Raw genomic sequence first — 22,426 nt, forward strand, 5'->3', positions numbered from 1 at the left:
CAGATGTCTTGGGCAACGTGGCACGAAGGGTATCTGCTCATAGGCAGCGCCTGTAGCCTGGAGCAACAGACCAAGCTCATGCCTGTGACACGCACCAAGAAGAGTGTTAGAAGAAGTCATCAAGAGCGTCGGTTCCTGATGCCTGTTTCCATCCTGATGCAAGTTCATTTAGTGAAAGTTGCTGGTGATCTTTACAAAGTGAAGATGGCTGCTCAGGAGGACAAGGATACCAGCTCTCCACCATGTCTGCTGCCTTGACCAAGGGAGGAGCTTCCATCTGAACTTCAACTTGTGAGCAACCTCAGCAGAAATAAATTCTTTAGTGTGAGGGTGGTGAAGCACTGGAACAGGTTGCCCAGGGAAGTTGTGGCTGCCCCATCCCTGGAGGTGGTCAAGGCCAGGCTGGATGGGACTTTGAGCAACCTGATCTAGTAGGAGGTGTCCCTGTCCATGGCAGGGGGCTGGAACTGTATGATCTTTAAAGTCGCTTCCAACTCTAACCATTCTATGATTCTATGACCACCAGCCAGACCACCACGATTTTAATGCTACTTAGTAAATCTCATTTATATCCTGGTTCTGGCTGTGACCAATCTTCAGTGGTTGAGAGGATGGGAAAAAAAAACAGCAACCCAAACCCCCACAAGTTAGATAATATAACCAAGAGAAATTTTTTCTTATGCCCACACATAACCAGCAGAAACCCTAGGACTCAAACACTATAAATTTACCGGGGGGGAAAAACCAGCAATCCCGTCTCTTTTCAACTGCAGGAGCCCACCAAATCCCCGAGGGCTTACAACAAAAAGCCATTTTCTGTCTTCAGGAATTTCTACCCAGTTGCACAATCCTTCCACGAGCTCCTCAGACCACCTCGGCAATCACAGCGCACTCCAGAATTTTGCTCCTCACATTACTGTTAACTGTCTTCTCATTTCCGGTCTGCATTTATTCATGACTAATTGATACCCATTTGATCCCAGGCTAACATTAACCTTTAACTCATGCCGTTCTTCCTGCTTGATATTTACCCCTAAGGGTATTTATAAATAGTTGTCTTCTGTCATGCTTAGTTTGGTGGGGCAAAGAAAGGTCCTGATGTTTATCAGCCATGGAGGCCCTTCCTGCACAGGAATGAATGTGTCCCTTCATCAGCCCAAAATAGGTCCTTGGTTTGCAAAAATGCTTTTCTCAGTTGCACGTATTTTTTGCATGCAGTTAAAGTTATGAGGTGTTAGAGCACAAAAATGCGTAAAATGGATTGGGAATAATCCGTGTCTCCAGCACGGGAGCGAAGCGCTGCTGACAGGAGGACATTTCTGGAAACCACCTTGTTCGTAAGGTTGGCTCAGGCTTATCCGAGCGTGAGGTGTGTGCCCCCTCAGCGCCAAAGAATTAGTAATTGTCCTAATTGTCATCTCCCTCTGCAGAGCTGTGTCCACCTCTTTGCTACAAGATTATTTAAAAAAAAAAAAAAAAGCTTATCCTGGCAGAACTGAACTAGCGAAGAGCAGAGCCTTTGGGAGAGCTTCCTTCAGGTTTGGTTAAATTCTCAGTGGTGTCTGCTGACTGCAGTTTGTGCTCCCCCCTTCCCGCAGGGGCTGTCACCTCTGCTCCAGGCCCTGCTGTCCTCCTCCCACCTTCTTGCTGTTCCCTCCTCTAGGAACACCCAGCCGCCTCTCCTGGAGCTCTGGCCACGGCTGGCTGGCTGTTCCTACAAGCCCTGAGCTCTGGGCCCAGCCTCTGACCCATCCCAGAGGGTTCCCTCCTCCCCCCAGATCCAAAGCTCAGACACATTCCATGCCAGGACGATGACGGCAGTGGACCTGGGACATCTGGAAAGGCAGGAGCTCCAGCTGATGCACTAAGCACCGTAACGGTCCCCAGGGCTGGAGCTGAAGGACGTCTACCATCCATATATTTGTGTCCTCCAGTGTGTTTACTCCCCACAAATATTCTGGCAAAATAAGTTTTACAGTAAAAGCATTTTCTAAGAAAGCAACCAAAGCAATTATTCCTGCCCGTGTGTGGAGCATGAAGGAGTCATCCCAGGGCGGGTGGGAAGGCATGGCCCTCGGCCAGGCAATGACCCTTTGGTTCGCCCTGACCAGTGCCCAGACCCTGTGTTTTGCACTGATAACAAATTATGAGGGTTAAAAATGTTCCTGAAAAGCTGAAGGTCACATTTTTGAAGATAATGCCTAGTGAGTTACTTTTCTTCTAAACACGCAAAGTTGCAAAATTCAATGGAAAGAGACTCCTCCAAAAGAAATAAGTGCTCCAACTTATGGAAAACCAAATATTGAACTCTTCTAAGGAATGGCAACAAAAATATTCCAAAGCTCTTGACGTATCTTCAAAGGAATTGCCTTTCTGTGTTACAGAATTGCTTTTTAGACCACTGTGCTGAAACTAGTAGTATTAAAAAAATGTTTCTAGCCACCCTTAAAGAAAGGAAAAGGAATCCCTTTAGTCTCTGCACGACGGGGGGTTAGTACATTTAAAATGCCCAGTGCTAAACTTTGCAAACCTGACTTTAGGTAGCTGAAGTTACACTGGATCTTGCTGCCTTAATTAAATCAATTTTCAAAGCAAAAGACAGCGTTAGAAATGTCACTCCTTATAGGTAAAATATTTTCTGTTTCAGTGCTGCCGGCAGCGGTGGTCAGAGGTGACGCACCGCCTCCTCTGCGAGCAGCTCCAGCAAAGAGCGCCCGGCTGTCGCAGGCAGCGCTCGCCATCCGGGGCTGATTTATGGCCCTGGCTGCGGCCGCTTCCCGGGCGAGCGAGGAAATCGATCTCTGCTAATAAAAAAGGGAAAAGGCGGCGTTTGCAGGATGAGACGGCACTTTCTGGGCGTAAGGGGAGCTGCAGGCTCTGAAACACCGCGTGGCAAATTAAAAAAAAAATAATAAGTGGAAAGCAGGGTTATTTTTCTTAACTTTCACCTAGTTAAGCCTCTTCTGAACTGTGCTTTGTTAAGAGCTGTCAAATTAATAATTGTCAAATGCAGTGATTGAGCTGGCCCACAGTGGCTCGTAGCTATCTGCTGGAACAGTCAGGTTGCCCAGAGGAGTTGTGGCTGCCCCATCCCTGGAGGGGTTCAAGGCCACGTTGGAGGAGGCTTGGAGCAACCTGGTGTGGTGGGAGGTGTCCCTGCCCAGGGCAGGGGGTGGCAAAGGATGGGCTTTAAGGTCCCTTCCAGCCCAAACCACTCCGTTACGATTCTATGAAATGCAACCTGCCTCTGACTTAGCAGCACTGGCTTCAACTCAACAAGATGCACGTGGCTACCGTGGCTAGTCCCAGCAATGCCGGCTGTGCCACTCCAGCTGTTGGCCTTGGCCTTCAGGGAAACTTCACGATGGGGACACTATTTTCCCTCTTGGGGTCAGCGGACAGCACCGCTCCCTGGGCTACCGCAGAAGGAGCCCCCCATTGTCACTGTGAATTATTCCCCTTTAAGTGCCACCAAGATTCTGTATTTATTGGGCAGCCATCAAACACCAGCCACCACAGCGCTGCAGGTGGCTTGGCGCCCACAGGGGTCCCCTCTGCCCTGCATCCCCCTGGGTGCTGCAGGGATGTCTTGCTGGGCAGTTAGCTGGAGCTTCAGTGGAAAAAAGGTGACTCCGAAAAACAAGGTAGATCCACTACCTCTCCTGGCCTCACTCTCCTTACAGGGAACCAGCACCAGCAGCCAACAGCTCCTCATGGGGTGAGGGGGGAAAATCAAGCTCCCCTTGTACCTTGAGATGAGCTGATCAGCACCTGTGTCCTCAACCCAGCTTCACCCAGGGGCAGGAGCATCTACCCCATCCTTGCTCTGGCTTCACCGAGGGGCAGAAGCATCTCCTCATCCTCAGCCCAGCTTCACCCAGGGGCAGGGACCATCTCCCCCGTCCTCAGTCCCTTCCGTGGGAGGAAGGTGAAGGGCTGACCCCACACGGCACCACACGCCCTGGCACTGGATGCCAGCACGAGTGCATCCTCCTGGGGGAGACACCAAGGGAATGCTAAGACGCAGATAATTTGCGGTGGAAATAGGTTTTTACTTTGTTTCAATTTCTCCTTAAATTCCCCCTTGTCCGTAGCAGAGCAGGATGATTGCCGAGGGCAGAGCAGCAGCTGATCAGTAAACAGGACACCAATTGGGGACACTAAATCTTCTAAACCCTTCCCTGACAAAGGCAAATGCCAGCGCAACCGCTCCCATCTCACCCAAAACCAACTGGGCTCCTCTCAGCGCTCTCGGGGCTCGCAAATAGATCCTGTGCTTATATTCAGTTTTTAATAAAAAATGAGCTTTTCATGTCATTGTGCAACCGACCTTCTCACGGCTGAGGAGAACATTTTGTCCACCAGATGCAGCTGGTACCGCATGGTGTTTATTGCCCTCCATCCCTCCTGGGCCTCTGCGGCGGGGGAGACTGAGGAGCTTTGCAGAAATTTCCCCCCCCCACCCCCCATCATTTTGCCACCTTTTTTTTTTTTTTTGTTTAAACCACAGCAAAGCATGAACTCAGAAACTAAACATTTTGATTGGGTTTCTGCCACGACTAAAGCAGCGATAAGGAATGCAGCTCAGCTGAATCACGCTGGCTCCCAGCTTTATTTTAGTGGCTCAAAAGAGATTTTCCAGAGACCTTTTCAATTTTGCAAGGAGGTTTCTGGGCAATTAAATGATTCATGAACTTTGCCAGGTCTTAAGATATGAAACACATCCAAGGGGACGAAACAGAGTCAGGTTTGATATTTAGGAGGACTGCAGAAATCAAGACTATCTGATCCTGAGTATTATAAAAGCAAGGCCCAGGGAATAGACTGCTGCTTTCAGTTTACTTAATTAGTTTATACACTGAAACTATGAATAAAAGGGCTGTGCAGTTGCTTTGGCTTTAGTAGTAACCCCGCAACCATGACAACAGGAAAGCATTACTGAATCACCATGACAAAGAACGGGAGACAGGGCTGCTGCCACAGAAAAGCAAACTTGGGCCCATCAGAAATTCTCCCTACGTGGAAAAACGCATCCTGCCGCCCCTGCTTTACTTTAACGCTCCGGTTTTAGTGCTCTGTGAAAATTAGTAGTTTGGAAGGGGTTTTGGGCACTTCACAAGAGCTTGTGCCATTTCATTAACTGGTAGCAACAGCAACATCTCGCACAGCCAGGACATAACGCAGTTATCTCTTATAAAATAAAGAGAACTGAATATTTAGAGGCCGGCGCTGCCTGGGCTCCTGCCATCCCCAGCCCAGTCGAGCGCCCGGGGATGCTGAGGGTTCTGTCCTACATCTGATTAAAAAAGGACTATGAAAAAATTACACGTTTGCTCCTAACCCTTCCAACCAGCTTACACCCTCATAACAGACTCTGAAATGAGTTTGCAGCTGCGGGGATGAAACTTCTCCATCGTGTGCAGGTGTGTGCCCCCTCACCCCACAGAACCTGTTTTCTTCTCTCCTGCCACCCTCCAAGCAGCCTTGGCTCTCAAGATCCTGCTCCAGAGCCGGGCACGGCCCCTCGAGATGCCCCTTCCGAGCAGGGGATGGAGCGGAGGGAAGGAGCTGGGGGCTTTGCTTTTCCATCCAGAAAAAACCATCGGTGGGTGCCCCCCTCCATCGCCCGCGCAGCCGTCCCACGCTGCCCTCTCACAGGGCTCCATCGATCCTGTTGACACTCGTTTATTGTCTCACCCTGAGCTCCTCTGATACTTAGCACGGCAAAAAGTTTCACCAGAAAGGGAAAATAAAGAAAATGAACTGCCCTGCCTGAAAGAGATGTCATCAATTCATCTCCCTTGTAGAAATAGCGCTGCCAGCATGGACGAGGGGCTCAGGACAAAGGAAGCAACTGAAAAGCATCCCAGGGCTTATTAAAAAAGTGGTGGAGAGCAAAGGCTCCCCCCCGGGATGGTCCCACTTCTCGTGGGGCAGGGGGTGGGACAGCTCACCTCAGAGTCACTTCCAATTTAGCTGGTGCTGGACATGGGAAACCTGTTCAGAGCCTCAGTTCAAACCGAAATAGAGTATCTGGGTTTCGCTTTTCCAGCAACTACATTTTCCCATTGAGGAACCATAGCAGCAGGTAATTTTTGAACAATCTTACTCGTTCAAAAGTAAGATTTTATAATAATAGATGTTAGGAAACAGCAAAGAATAACAGAAGGAAAGAGCATGAATAAAAGCCTCCGAGTGCTCTACAAGACGTCTGTCCTTTTGCTTATCTTCACTGGTCAGTAAAGAGAAATATTTTTCCTTCCACGTTGCTAATTGCCACCTTTCTCACAAATCATCTCCCAGCGGTGAACATTCATCAGAAAAAAATATACAGAAATACCTTCCAGGACCCTGCTGCAAGAGCAAATGCAACAGCACCAGTAAGTTTTAGGTTGGTTGTTGCTTCACACCAGCAAGAGCAGAACCACCGGGACTGTCTCAGCAAGGTGGACGTGACAGAAGAAGGGTGTCTTCTCCCCAGCTGCCCACCACCTTCTCTCGTCCCCACTCCCCCCAGCATCCCAAGACAGTGTTGGTCATGGAAACCAAGGTTCATTCTGCCACCAATGGGCAGGCACAGCAATGCTGAGCTTCACCGACTCCAATTTATGGGGATTTTTTTTTTAAACCAATACACACTTCAATTTAAAAAGGACAACAAAATCAGGTTACCTTCCAAAGTTACCCCCCAAATGCAATATTTAAGGCTACGGACTCGTCAAAAGCCCTCACCAAATTGACCACTGCTGGCAGCCAACTGGCACATCCAACCACCTCGGCCAGCAGAGCGCTCATGTGCAATTAGCAAATATTTGAGAATTATTTTGTTATGTTTGACATTTTTAACTGACTCCCATTTCCTCGAGTATGTTAACAGCCCCTGGAATCCTTGCTAAACATCTAACAGCCTCAAATATCTTCATATGCCCCCAGCATCAAATCAGCATCTCACCAAATTTATTCCTCCTTTGCTTTCCAGAAATTCTCCTGCTCGCAGCGCTAAGGCACTGAGAAACTGAAGGCAGAAAATAAACCATTTAAATATGCTCTTAAATCTCACAGAAACTGTGCAAATCCAGAGGGGGTTTGAAACCTTTTCAATTTTTTTTCCTGCCCCCTCCAAAGTCAGTAGCTACTAAAATACTTTGCTGCTTCAAAAGCCCCTGTTGAAGGAAAGCAAGCTGCATTTTTAACGTTTGCAATTATTTCCTTTTATTGCCACAAAAATACTTTTTTGTCAAATTAAAATGTCTCTCTTTCTAAATGCACAGCTGTTCTAATATAGCAAGTGTTTTTACTTACTGCTTCAATAATAATAATAACTCCCCTGTTTCTGGGAAAAAAAGCAGAATTCTTCCCTAAACTTCAATGCTGCTTGTAATAGTCCCTGCCCAACAGAGCCCAAGACACCCCATTTTTCTCTGTCATTTCCTCCATTCCTCCCTCCCACAGCTGCCAAAGATGCCCAGCATCCCCATCGTTGCTTCTTCAGTGCAACAGCTGGGATCCAACACTAGGATGAGGCACCATGACCAAGAGGGAGGTCATCCTGCAGAAGGGCCTGGGGTCCAGCCTGGGCAGGGGCAGCTCTATCCCTTCACACACCAAGAGCTGCCCCAGTTGTTCCTCCAGCTCTCAAAGCCTCCATTTTCCTGAGCACATGCCCAAGCTCTCCCCCTTGGCACCCAGCTTTAAGTTGTGCTAGCAGAGCAGACACGTAGGGCTTTGATGGACAAAAGTAGCCCAAGAGCATGGAAATGATTTTAAGAAACTCAAGTTTGTTTCCTAAACTTTATAGTTATCATTTTAGATAAGTGCACAAACCAAAAAGGACAACTTCCCTGATCTGGTTGACCGTACACCTCCTGAGGTGGGATGAGATGCACCTCTGCCCGCACAGCGCATCCCGAATGAAGCTACGTGGCCGTGGCTGCATCCACAGCCTCCACTGCTTTTAGGATAACGCATCACAGAGGCTCTATGGAGTAGATGAGAATTTGGATCACACAGACTTAAATTCTCACCTTGCTTCGCCCAGTGCTGTGTTGGTACCAGCTCAGTGTGTCCAAGTGGACAAAAGCTATGGTCCAAATCACTCTGTCCCCTAAATACTGCAACCAAGCAACATTTTGGTACTTACTCTAAAAGGGGCATTTTACAGGTAGATTTCAGAAGGATCTGACAGATCAACCTCATCGTTCTTCTGGATTCCTTTGTCAGAGCTCAGAAGTTGTTGTCCGTATATACCTGCTTGGTCAGTTGTGGGAAAGCTCTGGTTCTCCAGCTTTTCAACCCCCAAAGCTGGGCTATCGGGGGGTCAGGAGCCCCAAAGCCAACCTGTCATGGGGTTGAGAGCCATCATTTTGTCTCAGCTAAGAGCTAGGAAAGCATCACATTCAGCACATTTATAACTAAGCTTGTACGTAGCGTTGGCGCTGCCTGTTAGTATGCTCACCAAGGCTTTCCAGACTAGCTGTTCCTCCAGATGTTGTCAAAGCCTGAGGGGTAGCTGGTAACTCAAACTGTTTTTCCTGGAGGATTAGACACTGATTAACAGATCACAGAAAATCTTGAAGCCCAGGCCCTACCCTAGGACAGCCCCAAGGATGGTTTGAATATATAAAGATACCCCATATTAATAACCCAGAAGACCTTTATTGAAAATTATCCCAAGGCTTTACATCCACTTCTTGGGGATGAAAGAAATTGGGCGACTGATCTCTAGGAGTTGGTCTACAATTTAGCTAAAGAGAAGTAGGGTTTTATCTTTGTCTTGTACAACTTTCTAAACCTCATAACTGTGCTGCCAATAGCTGGATTGCAATGAACTCTGCTTTTTTCTTAAGCATTTGCTTTATATTCAAAGTAATTTCAGAATAACCAACCAACACCAAGCAGTCCCGTTCTTATGGGCATGCTCACGGTCAAACCAAACGTGCCAGATTGCTTTCATGGTACCCAACACCCAAATTGGAGGGTGTTTTTTTTAAAGAACTGTTTTTTCCGGAGGTGGAAAAAAGGCCCATCTGAACTGCAGTGACTCACAGGTAGCACGGGAGAAGGTTTTTTCAGGACTCAGCATTAGCCAGAGACTTCCTGAGAGGCAGTAACGTTGGCAGAGGACCCTTCTGGGCTTCCTGTGAACTTGAGCCAAGCAGCAAAGGCAACAGCAGCACGAAGGCAAGCTCCGGGTGGCACTTGCAGTGACACTATCCAGGAACACCGCTATAGCTTCAGCAGGGAGTTAATCATTGTAGGATGGCAAATGTATATGAGATGTTCAGAGGAGACAGCAAGACTGCTGGAGGCTCCCAGCAGACAAATGGAGCTGGAGACGTTACCAATGCCTTGAAATATTCATGGGTGCAATGAAGAGCTGCGCCAGGTGCCCCCAGCTCAGCGCCACTCGCCCAGGCGGCAGGGACAGGACAGCCAGAGATATCCCATCCCATCACCGCAGGGCAGAAATCAACCTGCATGGCAAACAAAGGAGGCTGAAAACTATTTGCTCCCAACAGCCCAAGGGGCTGCATCACAGGAAGGCCAGGGGCTTGCTGGCAGGTAGACAGGGTTGTCCGCCCACGGGTCGCGTCCCTGGTCCCCACCGTGCGCTGTTGAGCTCAATGCAGGTATGGACTGGAACCAGCACGTCCAGCCTCCGTGGGAGAAAACGTGTCAGCACCTCGATGGAAGCAGGGATGCAGCATCACATTTCAGAGCAAAGCTACAGCCCACATCTTTGTAGTCTTCCTTGTCACTCCTACGTGCTGTGTTCAACCTTGTAATGGTCACGCTCACCTGCTTGGGCTTTTGATTTCGGCCAGCAGAAAGTATTTCTGATTAAACTCCATACCACAATGTTAGCTTGGCGTCACAGCAAGAGGAGAACATTTCTTACTGCTCTGCAAGGAGAAGAGAAACTGGAGGCAGCAGGTATGGAGGAAAAGCACCAAAGCCCAGACTTGTCTCCACAGAGGATCCTAGTTCACACCGGAGGAGCTCAAGGACTCTTAGCACCTCCTAGGGCTTTTAGTTCAAACTGCAGTGCGAGCAGAAATTACACGGACTACACCCCAAAATGCAGCAGCCTTTTGGAGAAGAGATTATCTAAAGCTAGGCAGACTTGGCAGCGGTCTTGAGCAAGCACCGTCCAGGGTTTGCCACAATTTCCACTCCTGATCTTTAATCCTGATACTAATCCTTATATTTAATCTGCATATTAATAGATTATTTTCAAACTACTTATCTGGAGACAGAGGGCCATTGGCTTCCTGCAGCCACAGCTGGGGCCAGGGAGGAGCACAAGGGTCTGCAGGAGGAGTGAAGGGGGCCAGGCATCAGAAAAACTGATGGAGGCTGCCCACGCTGAAGAAGACCCGGACCCCTGGAGACCCAGCATGGGATTTCCCTGGAGAAAGCAGCCTTTTTAACTTTTAGGGAATAAAAATCCAAGTGAGGGCACAGCCTTCTGCTGCCGTGATGACTGGAATGGCCACTCACCCCTGGAGAAGCACGACAGGGATGCGACACCCTTGTCTCCCGTACCCACCACCTCACCCCGGCAACGGGTGCAGGACCAGAGGGCGAGGGAGGTGCATTCAAAGCCAGGGGGAAGGAAGATGACAGCAACCACAACAGAAAACAAAAGGCGTGGAGCTCGGTTGGACCCCACATCTCCCACCCATTAAAACGGGAAACAGATCTGGTCCCTCCTACAAGCGGAAAAGGCCAAGGCAAGCAACACCTTAGCAACAGCCTTTGCCACTTCTCCGGCCCCTGCTCTCATGAGGGAGACCAGTCCCTTTTCCTGAGACAGAGATAGAACATAAAGTTAATACAAATATAAATATTTTGGCCCTGGGGCTTCAAAACTCTGAATTTACAAAGTGTCTGAGTGGTTCTTTGCTTCATGGCTCTTGAGCTCCAGCAATATATCTAAATCCACCTGCGCTCTCATCGCCCTCACTGACGGGCAAGAGAAGCTGGGGTGGAAAGGAAATAGGTAACAACAGCATCAAAATAAGATTTATTATTTAGAACTGAGATTTGGAAGAGACAGACATGGCAGATAACAAAGAAACAATACGCCAGGCTCCAGCTGCAAGAAAGGATGGTACTGAAAGGCTTATGGGCAAATAGAAATTCCTATTTTTCTGGTATCAAAAACAAGAGCGAAAAGGTGAGAACATCACGGTCTGGAATTGTCCAAGGGGGAAGCAACTGAAGTCCTTGGGTGCACAGCACAGCAGCAGAGGGTCGGAAGAGTTTGGGGCCCAAACATAATGGCAAGAGCAGCACTTTCCCACTCCTTAGGAACAGTGCTAAACCCCATCTTTCTAAAAAAAAAAAAAGATGTGTAGTCCTTTTTAATAAATGATTACTCATGAGATTATTGCTACAAACTAACTTTGTACATCTCCTCAACCCAGGAGACAGCAGAAACCCATCGTCAGTGAATCAAGAAAAAGAAATCTCCCACTACATAATTTTAGCTTGTTGAAGGCACTTTGAAGTCTTTTAAAAATTGCTCCAATTACTGACTCGTCTGTAGAAGGATTTTAGTCTTACATTTAAAATTAGACGTGACTCGAGAACTGTATTTAACTCTGGCAAGAAAATGCGGCTGGTCTATAAGAAAAAGAAAGAGGTAAAAAGGGAAGTGACAAGTACAAACTTACTCTCCGGTGAAGTCTCTGTAGTTTCTTTGCTTGATATAAGCAGATTTAAAATAGAGTATTATCTTTACAAAAGAACTGTGAGAAATTTAAATGGAATTGGAACTATCTTCCCTGTACTAGAATTTGAATATGCGTGCCTAGCTAACCTTTTGGAAAATTATGTAAATGACAATTAGCTGTGTGAAACAAAAAGTATTTGAAGGAGCGCCGCCTCCTCCTCCTCCCTCTTCTCCAGCCGCTGCTCATGGGAACCTGGCTCACAACAGAAGGGAACAATTTGGAACAAAATCCTTTTCCCCCAAAATAATTCTCCTTTATTTTTTTTTTTTTTGCATAACATTTTTGTATTTCCAACTATAAATAAAAAAAATGATTAGAAAGAAGTTACAAAATTGCGTCGAATGGACCAGAACAGCACAGAATTTCTCACACACGATAAATCACTTCCCATCTTCCTCTTCCTCCTCCTTAGCCGCGGCGGGGCCTCGCGCTTGGCACCGTAGCTGAGGGGGCCACGTGTCAGTCGCTGACGATCTCATTTTCAGAATCTAAAAAAAAAAAAATCCATATATGGATTTCACATATAGGAAAACCCAAACAAAACCCAAAAGGGGCACATGAGCACGTGGAAGGTGCTTCTGCCGGCGCGTGCCAGCCGCTGGGTGCCATTCGGGTACCACAGGGAAAGAGAAACCCAAATCCTCCATTCAGACATCACCCGCCTCGCACCCAGAGCTTAGAAGCCCAAACAAACTGATGTTGGTGGCAGAACCCAAGCATCTTGGGGAGTCACTCCCGAGTCCCCACTCCCGTGGGGGAAGAGCTAATCTCCCAGGAGGCAGCGACAGAGAAAGCCAGCAGAGGCCCCGTGATTCTCTTGGTTTATGGGACTCCAGCCCAGTAAAGGGGGGGGAGGAAAGGGGGCAGCACCAACAGAGGCTGCTGCAGGGATGGGGGCTGCTGGGACAAGCTGTGGGCTACGGCTCTCCTGTGCCCGCAGCTCAGCAGCACAGCCCAGGCCCACCCGCCCTGTCCGACAGGAACGGAGCCAAGCCCAGGACCCTCCTCCTGCCCAGGACGCAGGGATGCCATTCTCCATGCCAGCAGAAGACAAGGCAGGGGTGGGATCCATCAGCTTCCCCCACCCTTTGCAGACCATGGGCAAGACGGCCAGCCGGACGCCGCAGGGCACAGAGCTGCCGAGGGCTTGAGATGCCATCACCAGAGTAACACATGGAGAGCACAGCACGAGGCCGAAGCAGCAGCAGCACAGGGTGCCACCAGGCGTCCCCCCACCCCGCGGTACGTGCCCCGCTGGTGCCCATGGGCTGGGCGGGCAACACGCTCCCACCGACATGCACCAAAGCCCTGCAGCACGGAAGCGTGCACACTGCGGCTGGACCTGCAAGCACCCACACTGGGTTCCACAGAGCACACGGTTTGCTACGTGCTTTCAGAAAAAATGCTGTCAGTCTTTAAAAACAGCAAGGAAGACAAGGGACATCGCGGAGAAGCGCACTGTGCAAACAGACATCTGTTTTTGGCTTAGCTCCTGGTGGGTCTCCACATGCTAGGCTTTGCTTTTATTAAATGAGGTCCCAATTTTCTCCCTCCTGTATTTTTTTGCTCCTCCTCATAGGAGGAATCACTTCTAAAGGATGTACAACCATGACTTGATCACAAATTCCTTCCTGAGCTTCTGCTCAATATCAGCTCTGCAGATCCAAGTGAATCCACCACCATTCTCAACATCTGCTCGCTAGTGATAACCAGCATTTGGCACAGAAGCTCATCCAGGAAGACAAAACAAGACAAAATTAATGATCTCCAGGTCATGGGGAAAAGCCTTAAGCCCGCAATGGGCCTGACCCCCAGTTACACCACCCATCAGCCATCAAGCCAAAGCCAGAGCAAGCTCTCCCAGCACCTGCTCTTCATACAAACCCTCAGAGATGCTTAGCCCACATCCTGTGGACAACCTCTTGACTTCTGATTCTGAAGTCCACCTGAACTTCCAACCAAAGACCGAAAGGTTAACAGCACTAAAGAGATGAGTGAGCTCAACTACATTCAACATTTTCTCTGTGCTGGGCAGAACTACGGGAAAAAGGCAGCGATTGCACATCTTGTAGCTGCCGACTCACAGTGAGGATGGTACCAGATACAGTTTATCTACCCTGATAAACAAAAACTGAACACTGAGGAAGTTTTTACCTTATTTGCAAAGTAATAAAGTAATTAAGAAAACAACAACACACAAGTAAATACTTTTTTTATTTCTTGGAGTATTTTATGTCAGATCTAAAGAACACCTGCTTGAGAAGGACTGGTAGCTAGTTATTTCTTCTTAAACTTCCTAGTTTTTTACAAGGTGTCAAAGCTCTGAATAGCTCAGAAAAAACTATGACAGACACAAAGAAGTCCCCAGAAGACCAGCTCAAGAGGCTCTCACTGTGCCCAATCTGTCCCTTGACTCTCCTCAAGAGCTGCACTCAGTGGTGCCTCAAGAATGTAAGGCAAAGTATGGGAATCTGCTCCTTTCCAAGGGAAAAAATATAAATCCTAACTTTTCCTTCTCCCCTGTTGATGTGCAAACACACCACCACACTACATGCACGCTGTGAATCCATCCAGTGGCACTACAGCAGAAGAAATTAATCCAAGCTTCCTTTGCTTAACAGAATTTGAAAACCCAAAAATTCATCACAAGAATTTCACTGTTATAACAGATACTTTATCAAAATTGTAGGTTCTCTTCTATGCATCATCAAGCAAAATTTAATGCTTAATGAGGCTTTGCACATCAGGCTGAAAGCTCGATTTCCACAGCCTCTAAACTGCTCATGTGAAAGTCACTTCAAGGGAGAAGCTTTGCAGTCAAATATAGATCCAAGTGTACATAGCAACAAACCTGATAGTACGCTACAGCTATGGCTCTGAAAAAAAAAAGCAGAAAGGACCAAATAATTGACAGAAGTTGCTGCCTCCTGCTATAAGCCTGAGTTTCAGATGAATCAGTTACAAGTAATCTACTGACACGTCAGCATCATAGTACATCCAAATCCCTCTGAGCAACAAATTCTTTCATAATGCAGAATTTGTAACCTGACAGCTCCTAAGATCCATTTCATTATGTTGCACTTCTGGAGCTTATCTGCATTAATAAAAGAACCAGCATGGTCAGGGCTGGAACGTCACCTTCCTGCTGCATCTGCAGGGATGGCTCCACACACAGACCCACCTGAAAAAGCAAATGTCACTCCAGCCAAAAGTCACCAACATGTGCAAGTCACAACACAATTCCCATCTGATCAACGGTTCACTTCAGGTGTGTATAGACAGGAAAACAATTGTATTTACCAGGTTTCTTCAGAAGAAACACCACAAGGCTCAGCACACCAGAGAGCTTGCCCAAATACTCAACTGAAGCTCAGCCCAAGCATCAGCCAACCACAGCCCAACAGCACAAACCAAAGAAATGCTTCTCAGGGATTCAATCAATAAACAATTGCAAGAAATTCCACGTGATTATGGTTTTGCTCTTTCATAAATTCAGTCCCAGAACAAGATATTCATCTGTCTGTGACAGCAAGGAGCGCATGAATTCCCTGCTCGTCTCTGCAGAGCCCCTGCCTGTACTCAGCAACCTCTTCAGCACTGCCATCCTTCTCCACAAACATCAGCAGATGTCTTCAGGGACAGACAAGGGCAGAGGAACAACCAGAGAATGCAAGGAAAGCTTACTGAAGTATTAAACACAATCATTTGTGCCTTCTGGCTCCAAGCCAACAGTTTCACCAGCATCTATGGAACACTTAAGTGGGGCTTGCTGGCAGCAAGGCAGAAAACTAGGTAGGCTTTTGCCATGTTAGCTAACATCTGAGACATTAATCTTACTCAAAAAGACTTGCTTAATTTAAGGGGATCACAGGGAAGGCAATGGTGAGGTCAAATAATTTCAGAAGGGAGACTTCTGACTACAACTCTCCCGAGCCAACTTCCCAAGAATGAAGGAGGACAGATGTTTTTCCTACTCAAACACGCACTAACTGAACAACACTAACACGGACCCACCAAGTGCTAAGTCCACAGGGCTCATTTGGAAAAATTCTGTATGTTTTTGGAATTGAAAATAGTGCACTGGGACAAAAAAAAAAGTGCTTGAAGGGAAAGAGCAACTATGATTTCCTTCCACAAACACCAAATGGCAAAACCTGCAACTTGATTAAGAAGTTCATTTCAGAAATACTGCCACTGGTCATGACAGTGCTCTATTCCCAAACACAAAAATCTCTGTAGGAGCAAAGAGATTGCCACATGTGGCCCATGCAATCGTTCATCTCGTCTTTGATACCAGCCAATGTCAAGTATTTCAGAGAAAAGTAGTTATACAGGAGACAGCAAAAAAGGAACACTTTGAAGATAGGTGTAAAATAACAGTTAACTAATATTTCCTCTTTAAAGTTCTGGAATAGAGATCAGAGTTACACAAGCAAAAAAACTGCATGGGACAATTTTACATCCTTCTTTCGAATTAAGTCCATGTCAGGGGGGTTGAATGGGGATTTGCAGAAGAGCCTTAAAACGTCCCAACGTTTCTCCCTACCATCTCTGCTCCCCGCATCGCATCCCTGCAGCAGACAAGCAGCTCTCCTCCCCGGCCAGCCCCGCTCCAAGCAAGCCAGGAACGCAGGGGGAAAGCAGGATGTGATTACACATTTAGATACTCCATCATGATGTACGGCAATCGGAAAGCCAAATTAACGGCATATGGGTAAACTTAATTTGGCATTTCCGAATTACTGGGTGCATGACTTGGTAGTTTAAAACATTCTTTCAGTATTTGTATTAAGTTTCTATAGCTTCTAAAAGATTGAAAATTGGAGGATCTGTGAACCCCCGCATCAAACCCTCGCGTTTAAAGTGGAGGATGTGTACTGATTTCACACACGTGCGCTGGGGGAGAGGGCAGAGCTATGGGACCCGGCTGCTGGCCTGCAACTGGCCAGGGGGGGAATTCTGCCCCGAGGGTTTGCACCCTGTTCACTGCACATCAGAGCCATATTCAGAGTCAGGAACAAAATTAATTCAGTTCTGGGAACTGCAGAGGAACGCCTCTTTGGGTGCAGACCCCACCTCTGAAGGTGCAGACCCTTCGGTTGCCCTCACTCTTTTGCTCAAGTTCATCTCATGGCATTTGCTTAATTGCCACTGAGGGTCAGAGCACCCTTTGACAGGATGGAGGGTAAGAAAATGTAGCTTGAAGTTAATAGTCAGAAGAACTGCAGCCAAGATGGTGATCAGAAAATTAAAATCCTGAATACTGAAATGCAAACATCAATCTTGAGCCTTTAGCTGGCCCCAGCTCCAGCTCAAGAAGCGGGAGTTAGGGACAGATTCGGAAGCTGCAGTTCAGCCCCACTGGGAGAGGCTGTCCACCCTGCCTGGGACAGGAGACATCCCACCCGTCACACAGCGCAGCCCCCGTCCTGGGACCCGGGACATCCCACCCCTCCCAGGAGAGGGGACATCCCACTCGTCACACAGGCACAGGCTTTCCAAGGCAGGCAGCGCAGACAGCAAAGCCACACGGCTCGGATGCAAAGCAAGACAGAAGCAGAAGTTTCAAACCTCTTCCTGCACCTCCTTCCCTAATTTCTCCTGCAGCAACGACAGCCACCGCCAAGAGGCAGCTTGCACTGAGGCCACATCTCCTCTCTCCACTTTCTCACGTTTAAATGATGCCAGGATGAAGTTAAAAGGGCTTCCCTAGGAGAGAGGGAGCCCACGTGCCTCTGCCATCACCTACCAAGCTCTAGCGTCCTCATGTGTACCCTCAGCAGTACTGAAGGCACCATCTGCTTACGGGAACCTGGGGAACCTGCCAGCCCACCCGGCTGTGGCAGCACCACACCAGAAATGCGGTGGTGGGCAGGGGACTTAGAGCAATGTAACCTGTGAGGTGGCACTATGGGACTTGTGGAGCACCGTGGCACTTGTACAGCTGCCAGGAGGTGGGGACGTGCGAGCTACAGGCAGAACCTGAGAAACCGCTGGAGGCATCACATCTGCCCCTTCTACCTAAGTCAAGGGGTAAAGGTCTGGAAAACAAATGCAGAGTTACCCAGGAACTGGAGTTACCTGGGAATGGACACAATTCTATGTTTTTAGAAAAAAACCTGTGTTTTTCACACAATTTTCAAGCACAAAATGTTTATTTTTCTTCTTTTTAATCTATACAATTTCCTGTGGGTTTTAGTGCCACTGACTTTGTCAGTATACAAGGGATGGACTATACAACAGGCAATAGCGACATAAACTGTAAGATTCAGTGCAAGCTGAAGGAAAACTGGTGTGAGAACATATTTTCCATGTTTGCTCATGAAGCATACAGACATGAATCTAAAAAACCCAAACAAATTAAAGATACATGTTACAGAGAACAGAAATCTCTTACTACAGTAAGTATTTTGCCCAGGCAGAAGACTCTGCATAATTGTCTATAAAATTCAATTCTAACTGAATTGATGGAATAATATATTCAAAGGGTACAAACAAAATAATTTAGACAGATATAATGCTGAAAGTACAATAGAACTATACAATTCACAGCTTGGCAGCACAAGACATCTCTGCCCTTCAACAGACAGTATAAATATCATCGCAGTAGAGATGCAGAGCAATGTGCCTCCAGGTGTGACCACGTGCTCGGGGACCTGCCCCCCGGGATGCCCTCCCTCAGCGCCTTCGGGGGGAAGGAGACTTACCATCAGCACGTCAGTTTTAGCGGTTGTCTTGTGCCTTTAAACTGAGAGGTGCAGGTTGGAGACTCTACGCACAGTAAAATGGGCAAAAAGCAACTTTCAAACAGGAGAGAGGTGTCCATGCCACCTAGAGTGCAAACTCAATTAAAGCTAAAAATAAAAAAATAAAAAAATAATTTTTCAAACAAAAGGTGGTGAGACTCCAGAACTGAAGTATCAGATACGAAAAAGAATAGCTTCACATTTTTATTCCATTTTAGCGTGAATACTGCTAGCACGTCAGTGGCAAAACACCATTTTTAAGCTTGGCGGGCGAACCGAAGCCGGAATACAGGCAGGAGCTGTACTTACAAGTGACCCGGAGACGCCTTCTCCTACAATCAAGGTTTCAGTTAGATTTTTTTCATTTATGAAACATGCATGAATTTGTAATTTAACTAAATTGAAAAAGCCCAGTAGGGGAAAGAAAATGTAATCCAATTTGCTGCTGATCCAGAAGAGAACAGCATTTGCCTGCCTGTTAGAGAAATGAGTTGCCATCTACAACAACTTAACCCAAGAGAGGGGGAGAGAATGAATTGCACTGCCCGAAGCTATTGCCTCTCCATATATACAACTCACTCGGACCACTCTGTAAATGCTCCTATTTTAAAATGTGCATTACACTACTCCTTGTACATACACAAACAATTTTTTCACCAGCATCTCAAACAAACCTCACCTCACTATTATTGATTTTTTTAAAAGCTCCAGAAGCAAAAATTCAACCCGTGAAATTAAAATAAAAGCATTTACAGCAGAATGAAACTGATGACTGTAAACCTTCAATATCTTTGCAAATAATAATAATAATAATAATAAAAAAAAAAAAACCATCTTCAACTCGCAAGCAGATTGTAAATAAAATACACCTTTCAAATAATTTTACATCTCTTTCCAGCTGGAACTGAAAAGCTGAAATTCAAGGCACTGTACTCCTGCAGGGTTAGTACAATTTTCCAGTCACCGATTCAAGTACATTGACTTTAAGGACCGCGAGTGTGAAACACCGGAACACAACGGAATAAAGTGTCTTCAGCACTACAGAGAAGCAGAAACTGCCCGAGGGACGGGCCCTCCCGGCGAGGCGCTCACAGTGACGGCGGGGCGGGCACGGCGGGGCCCTCCCTCCTCCCGCACGGCCCCCCCGCGGGACCCCCCACCCCCGGCTACGCCAGCCGCAGGTGGGGGCGCGGGGGCTCGGCGGGGGGCGGCCGCAGCCCCCCCGGGTACATCCGCAGGCAGGGGCTGCCCAGCGGCGAGAAGCGGGACGGGCCGGGAGCGCCGGGCTGTGCCGCCGGCCACGGGAGGCCGTAGGCGGGCGCGGGGAGAACTCCTCCGAAGGGACAGAGCGGCATCAGGTGAGGAGCCACCGCCACAGAGCGCGGCCCGGGCACGGGCAGGGGGACGGGCAGGGGGGGCGGCGCTCCCGCAGCGAACGCGGCCGGCACGGGGCCGGACACCGGCAGCACGCGCTCCTTCCCCAGTCCCCTTCTCACCGCGTTAACCTACGGAAAGAAAAATACAGAAAGGGTCGCTATTAAGGGCGGCGGTGCCGGTGTGCCGCGACACGCGTGTCCGTGCCGGGACTGCGGCCGCGCTGCTCCCCCAGCAGCATCCCTGCCCCGCAGCATCCCTGCCCCGCAGCCACCGCCGGGCCCCGCAGCCACCGCCGGGCCCCGCAGCCACCGCCGGGCCCCGCACGCACAGGGATGCACCGTGTCCGCTGAGACTAAGGGGTGGGCTTTCCTTTCTTCCCCCCTTTCTTCGTTTGTTTTGTTTCTTAACAAAAAAAATTGGAGATGGATAGGGAAGGGTGACACAGGGAGGAGGGGCAAACTGTCTGAATATGATCTTCCTATTTAAGGAGGCAGGAAGCAGCGCTGAACAGGTGAGAGCTGAATGCCAAAAAAAAAGCTATGAAAAAGTTCAAATGTTCAAAGTAACCCAAGTACTTTTTACACTTGGTCTTGTGCATAACAGTAAATATATTAAACTAAATGCAGAATTAAACCAACTCGTTAAAAAAAACAAAAAACAAACAAGTCTTGACAAAAAGTCCCAAAACAAATCTTGAAAAAAAAAAAACAAAACCAACCCAAATCTTGCAAAAAAAACCCCAAACCCCAAATGAAAAAAACCAACCCTGCAACCAAAACCAAACGTCCACATTTGTGAAAATGGGTAATTCTTACAGCCTTCCTCAAAACAGGTTTTAAAACTTGTAGTGCGCATTTCTGCAGAGCGCTCTTTGTGCCGGATTGCTCGGCCTCGCTCAGCCAAGGGCACTGCAGACGGGGAAGGGGTTTCCCACCGCGGTTCGACACCAGCGGGGGTGGGATCAGGGCAGGTAACCCAGCGAGGACACGGCCAGGTAACCCAGTGAGGACACGGCCAGGTAACCCAGCGAGGACACGGCGGGAGCTGCTCCAGCCTCGGGCGCTGCTGGAACCGATTCCAGCTATTTTTCTGAAATTCTATTAAGATCCACTTCAATTATTCAGGTTTTGCACACGAAGGGCAGAGACAGAGCTCTCCTTCCTAAAAACCAGGATGCCAGAGCTTCCCAAATGATATGCTCCGTTGTGTGCGATGCCAGGGAAACAATGGTTACCCAAACGCTGCCCGCTCTCGCTGCCGACGGGGTTTGCAGCCTCTCGTTACGTTTTTAATTTCACAGAATTTACAACTACCTGCTGGGGATCCCGACAAGCCAGCATCTCTTCACAGCATAACAAATCACGGGCATTAAGTCCAGGAATCTCCCGTTAATTTGGTATTTCACATTACATCGATAAAATTGGTATGAAGGTGAAATTTCAGCAGAAAAAAAATGAATATATGTATAAGACTGTGTGCAATACTTTCTCTGGGCTTCTGATTTTAGTATCTCTTCTCCATTAAAAGTAAAAATGGTAATGTCACTCTGGGGTTGGGGGCATTAATCTGTGCTCCAAAGCCAATTTTACAAAAATACAGAAATATCTGACATCCTTCTTCACTTCACTGTCCCCAGTTCTAATCTGAATCTGATGGTGAACATTGAACTGAGAGAAATAGCTGCTTCGGTATCATGAACTTAACATCACTAATGTATAAAAATCCACCAAAATTTACTGCAGAAACCAAAGTACGATCAACAGAGGAACTGAGGACATATTTTTAAGACCTGAAGGCTTCTTTAACCTATTATTAATTCCATGTTTTAATATCCTGAAAATGATGGTTTCCACCATTCACTACAACTGTGAGCGGATGAGGCCTATAAACATACCTAACAGAATCACAGAATCCCACGGGGTTGGAAGGGACCTCTGGAGACCATCCAGTCCAACCCCCTGCCAGAGCAGGGCCACCCAGAGCAGGTCCCACAGGAACGTGTCCAGGTGGGGTTTGAATGTCTCCAGAGATGGAGACTCCACCACCTCTCTGGGCAGCCTCTGCCAGGGCTCTGCCATCCTCACACGAAAGAAGTTCCTCCTCATGTTGAGGTGGAACTTCTTATGTACAAGTTTGTGCCCGTTACCTATTGTCCTGTCACTGGGCACCACTGAAAAAAGACCGGCCCCATCCTCCTGACACCCACCCTTTAAGCGTGGGTGTCTTCTTTTCTCTAGACTAAAAAGACCCAAGTCCCTCAGCCTTTCTTCATAAGAGAGATGCTCCAGGCCCTTTTTGTAGCCCTCTGCTGTTCCCTCTCCAGCAGTTCCCTGTCCTTCTGGAACTGAGGGGCCCAGAACTGGTCCCAGTGCTCCAGATGGGGCCTCACCAGGGCAGAGCAGAGGGGCAGGATGAACTTCCTCAACTGCTGGTCACACTCTTCCTGATGCTCCCTAGGATGCCATTGCCATTGGCCTTCTTGGCCACAAGGGCCCATTGCTGGCTCATGGCCATCCTGTTGTCCACCAGGACTCCCAGGTCTTTCTCCTCAGAGCTGCTCTCCAG

The 22,426-nt window shown here is 48.0% G+C and overlaps 1 protein-coding gene across 10 annotated transcripts in view; it reads right to left on the reverse strand.

The window, feature by feature from the left end:
- Positions 1-11,014: 11,014 nt before the first annotated feature.
- WNK2 (WNK lysine deficient protein kinase 2) overlaps positions 11,015-22,426 on the reverse strand; it is a 125,880-nt gene continuing 114,468 nt past the window's right edge. For 8 of the 10 annotated variants that reach the window (XM_014951540.1, XM_014951548.1, XM_014951543.1 and 5 more), the window contains one exon: positions 12,235-19,989. In XM_014951540.1, the coding sequence (XP_014807026.1) occupies positions 19,651-19,989 (339 nt within the window). In that variant the 3' untranslated portion in view covers positions 12,235-19,650. The other 2 variants (XM_014951549.1, XM_014951546.1) reach the window with 1 other exon arrangement.

Source organism: Calidris pugnax, unplaced genomic scaffold, assembly GCF_001431845.1.
Source record: "Calidris pugnax isolate Ruff unplaced genomic scaffold, ASM143184v1 scaffold203, whole genome shotgun sequence".
Classification (NCBI taxonomy): Eukaryota; Metazoa; Chordata; class Aves; order Charadriiformes; family Scolopacidae; genus Calidris; species Calidris pugnax.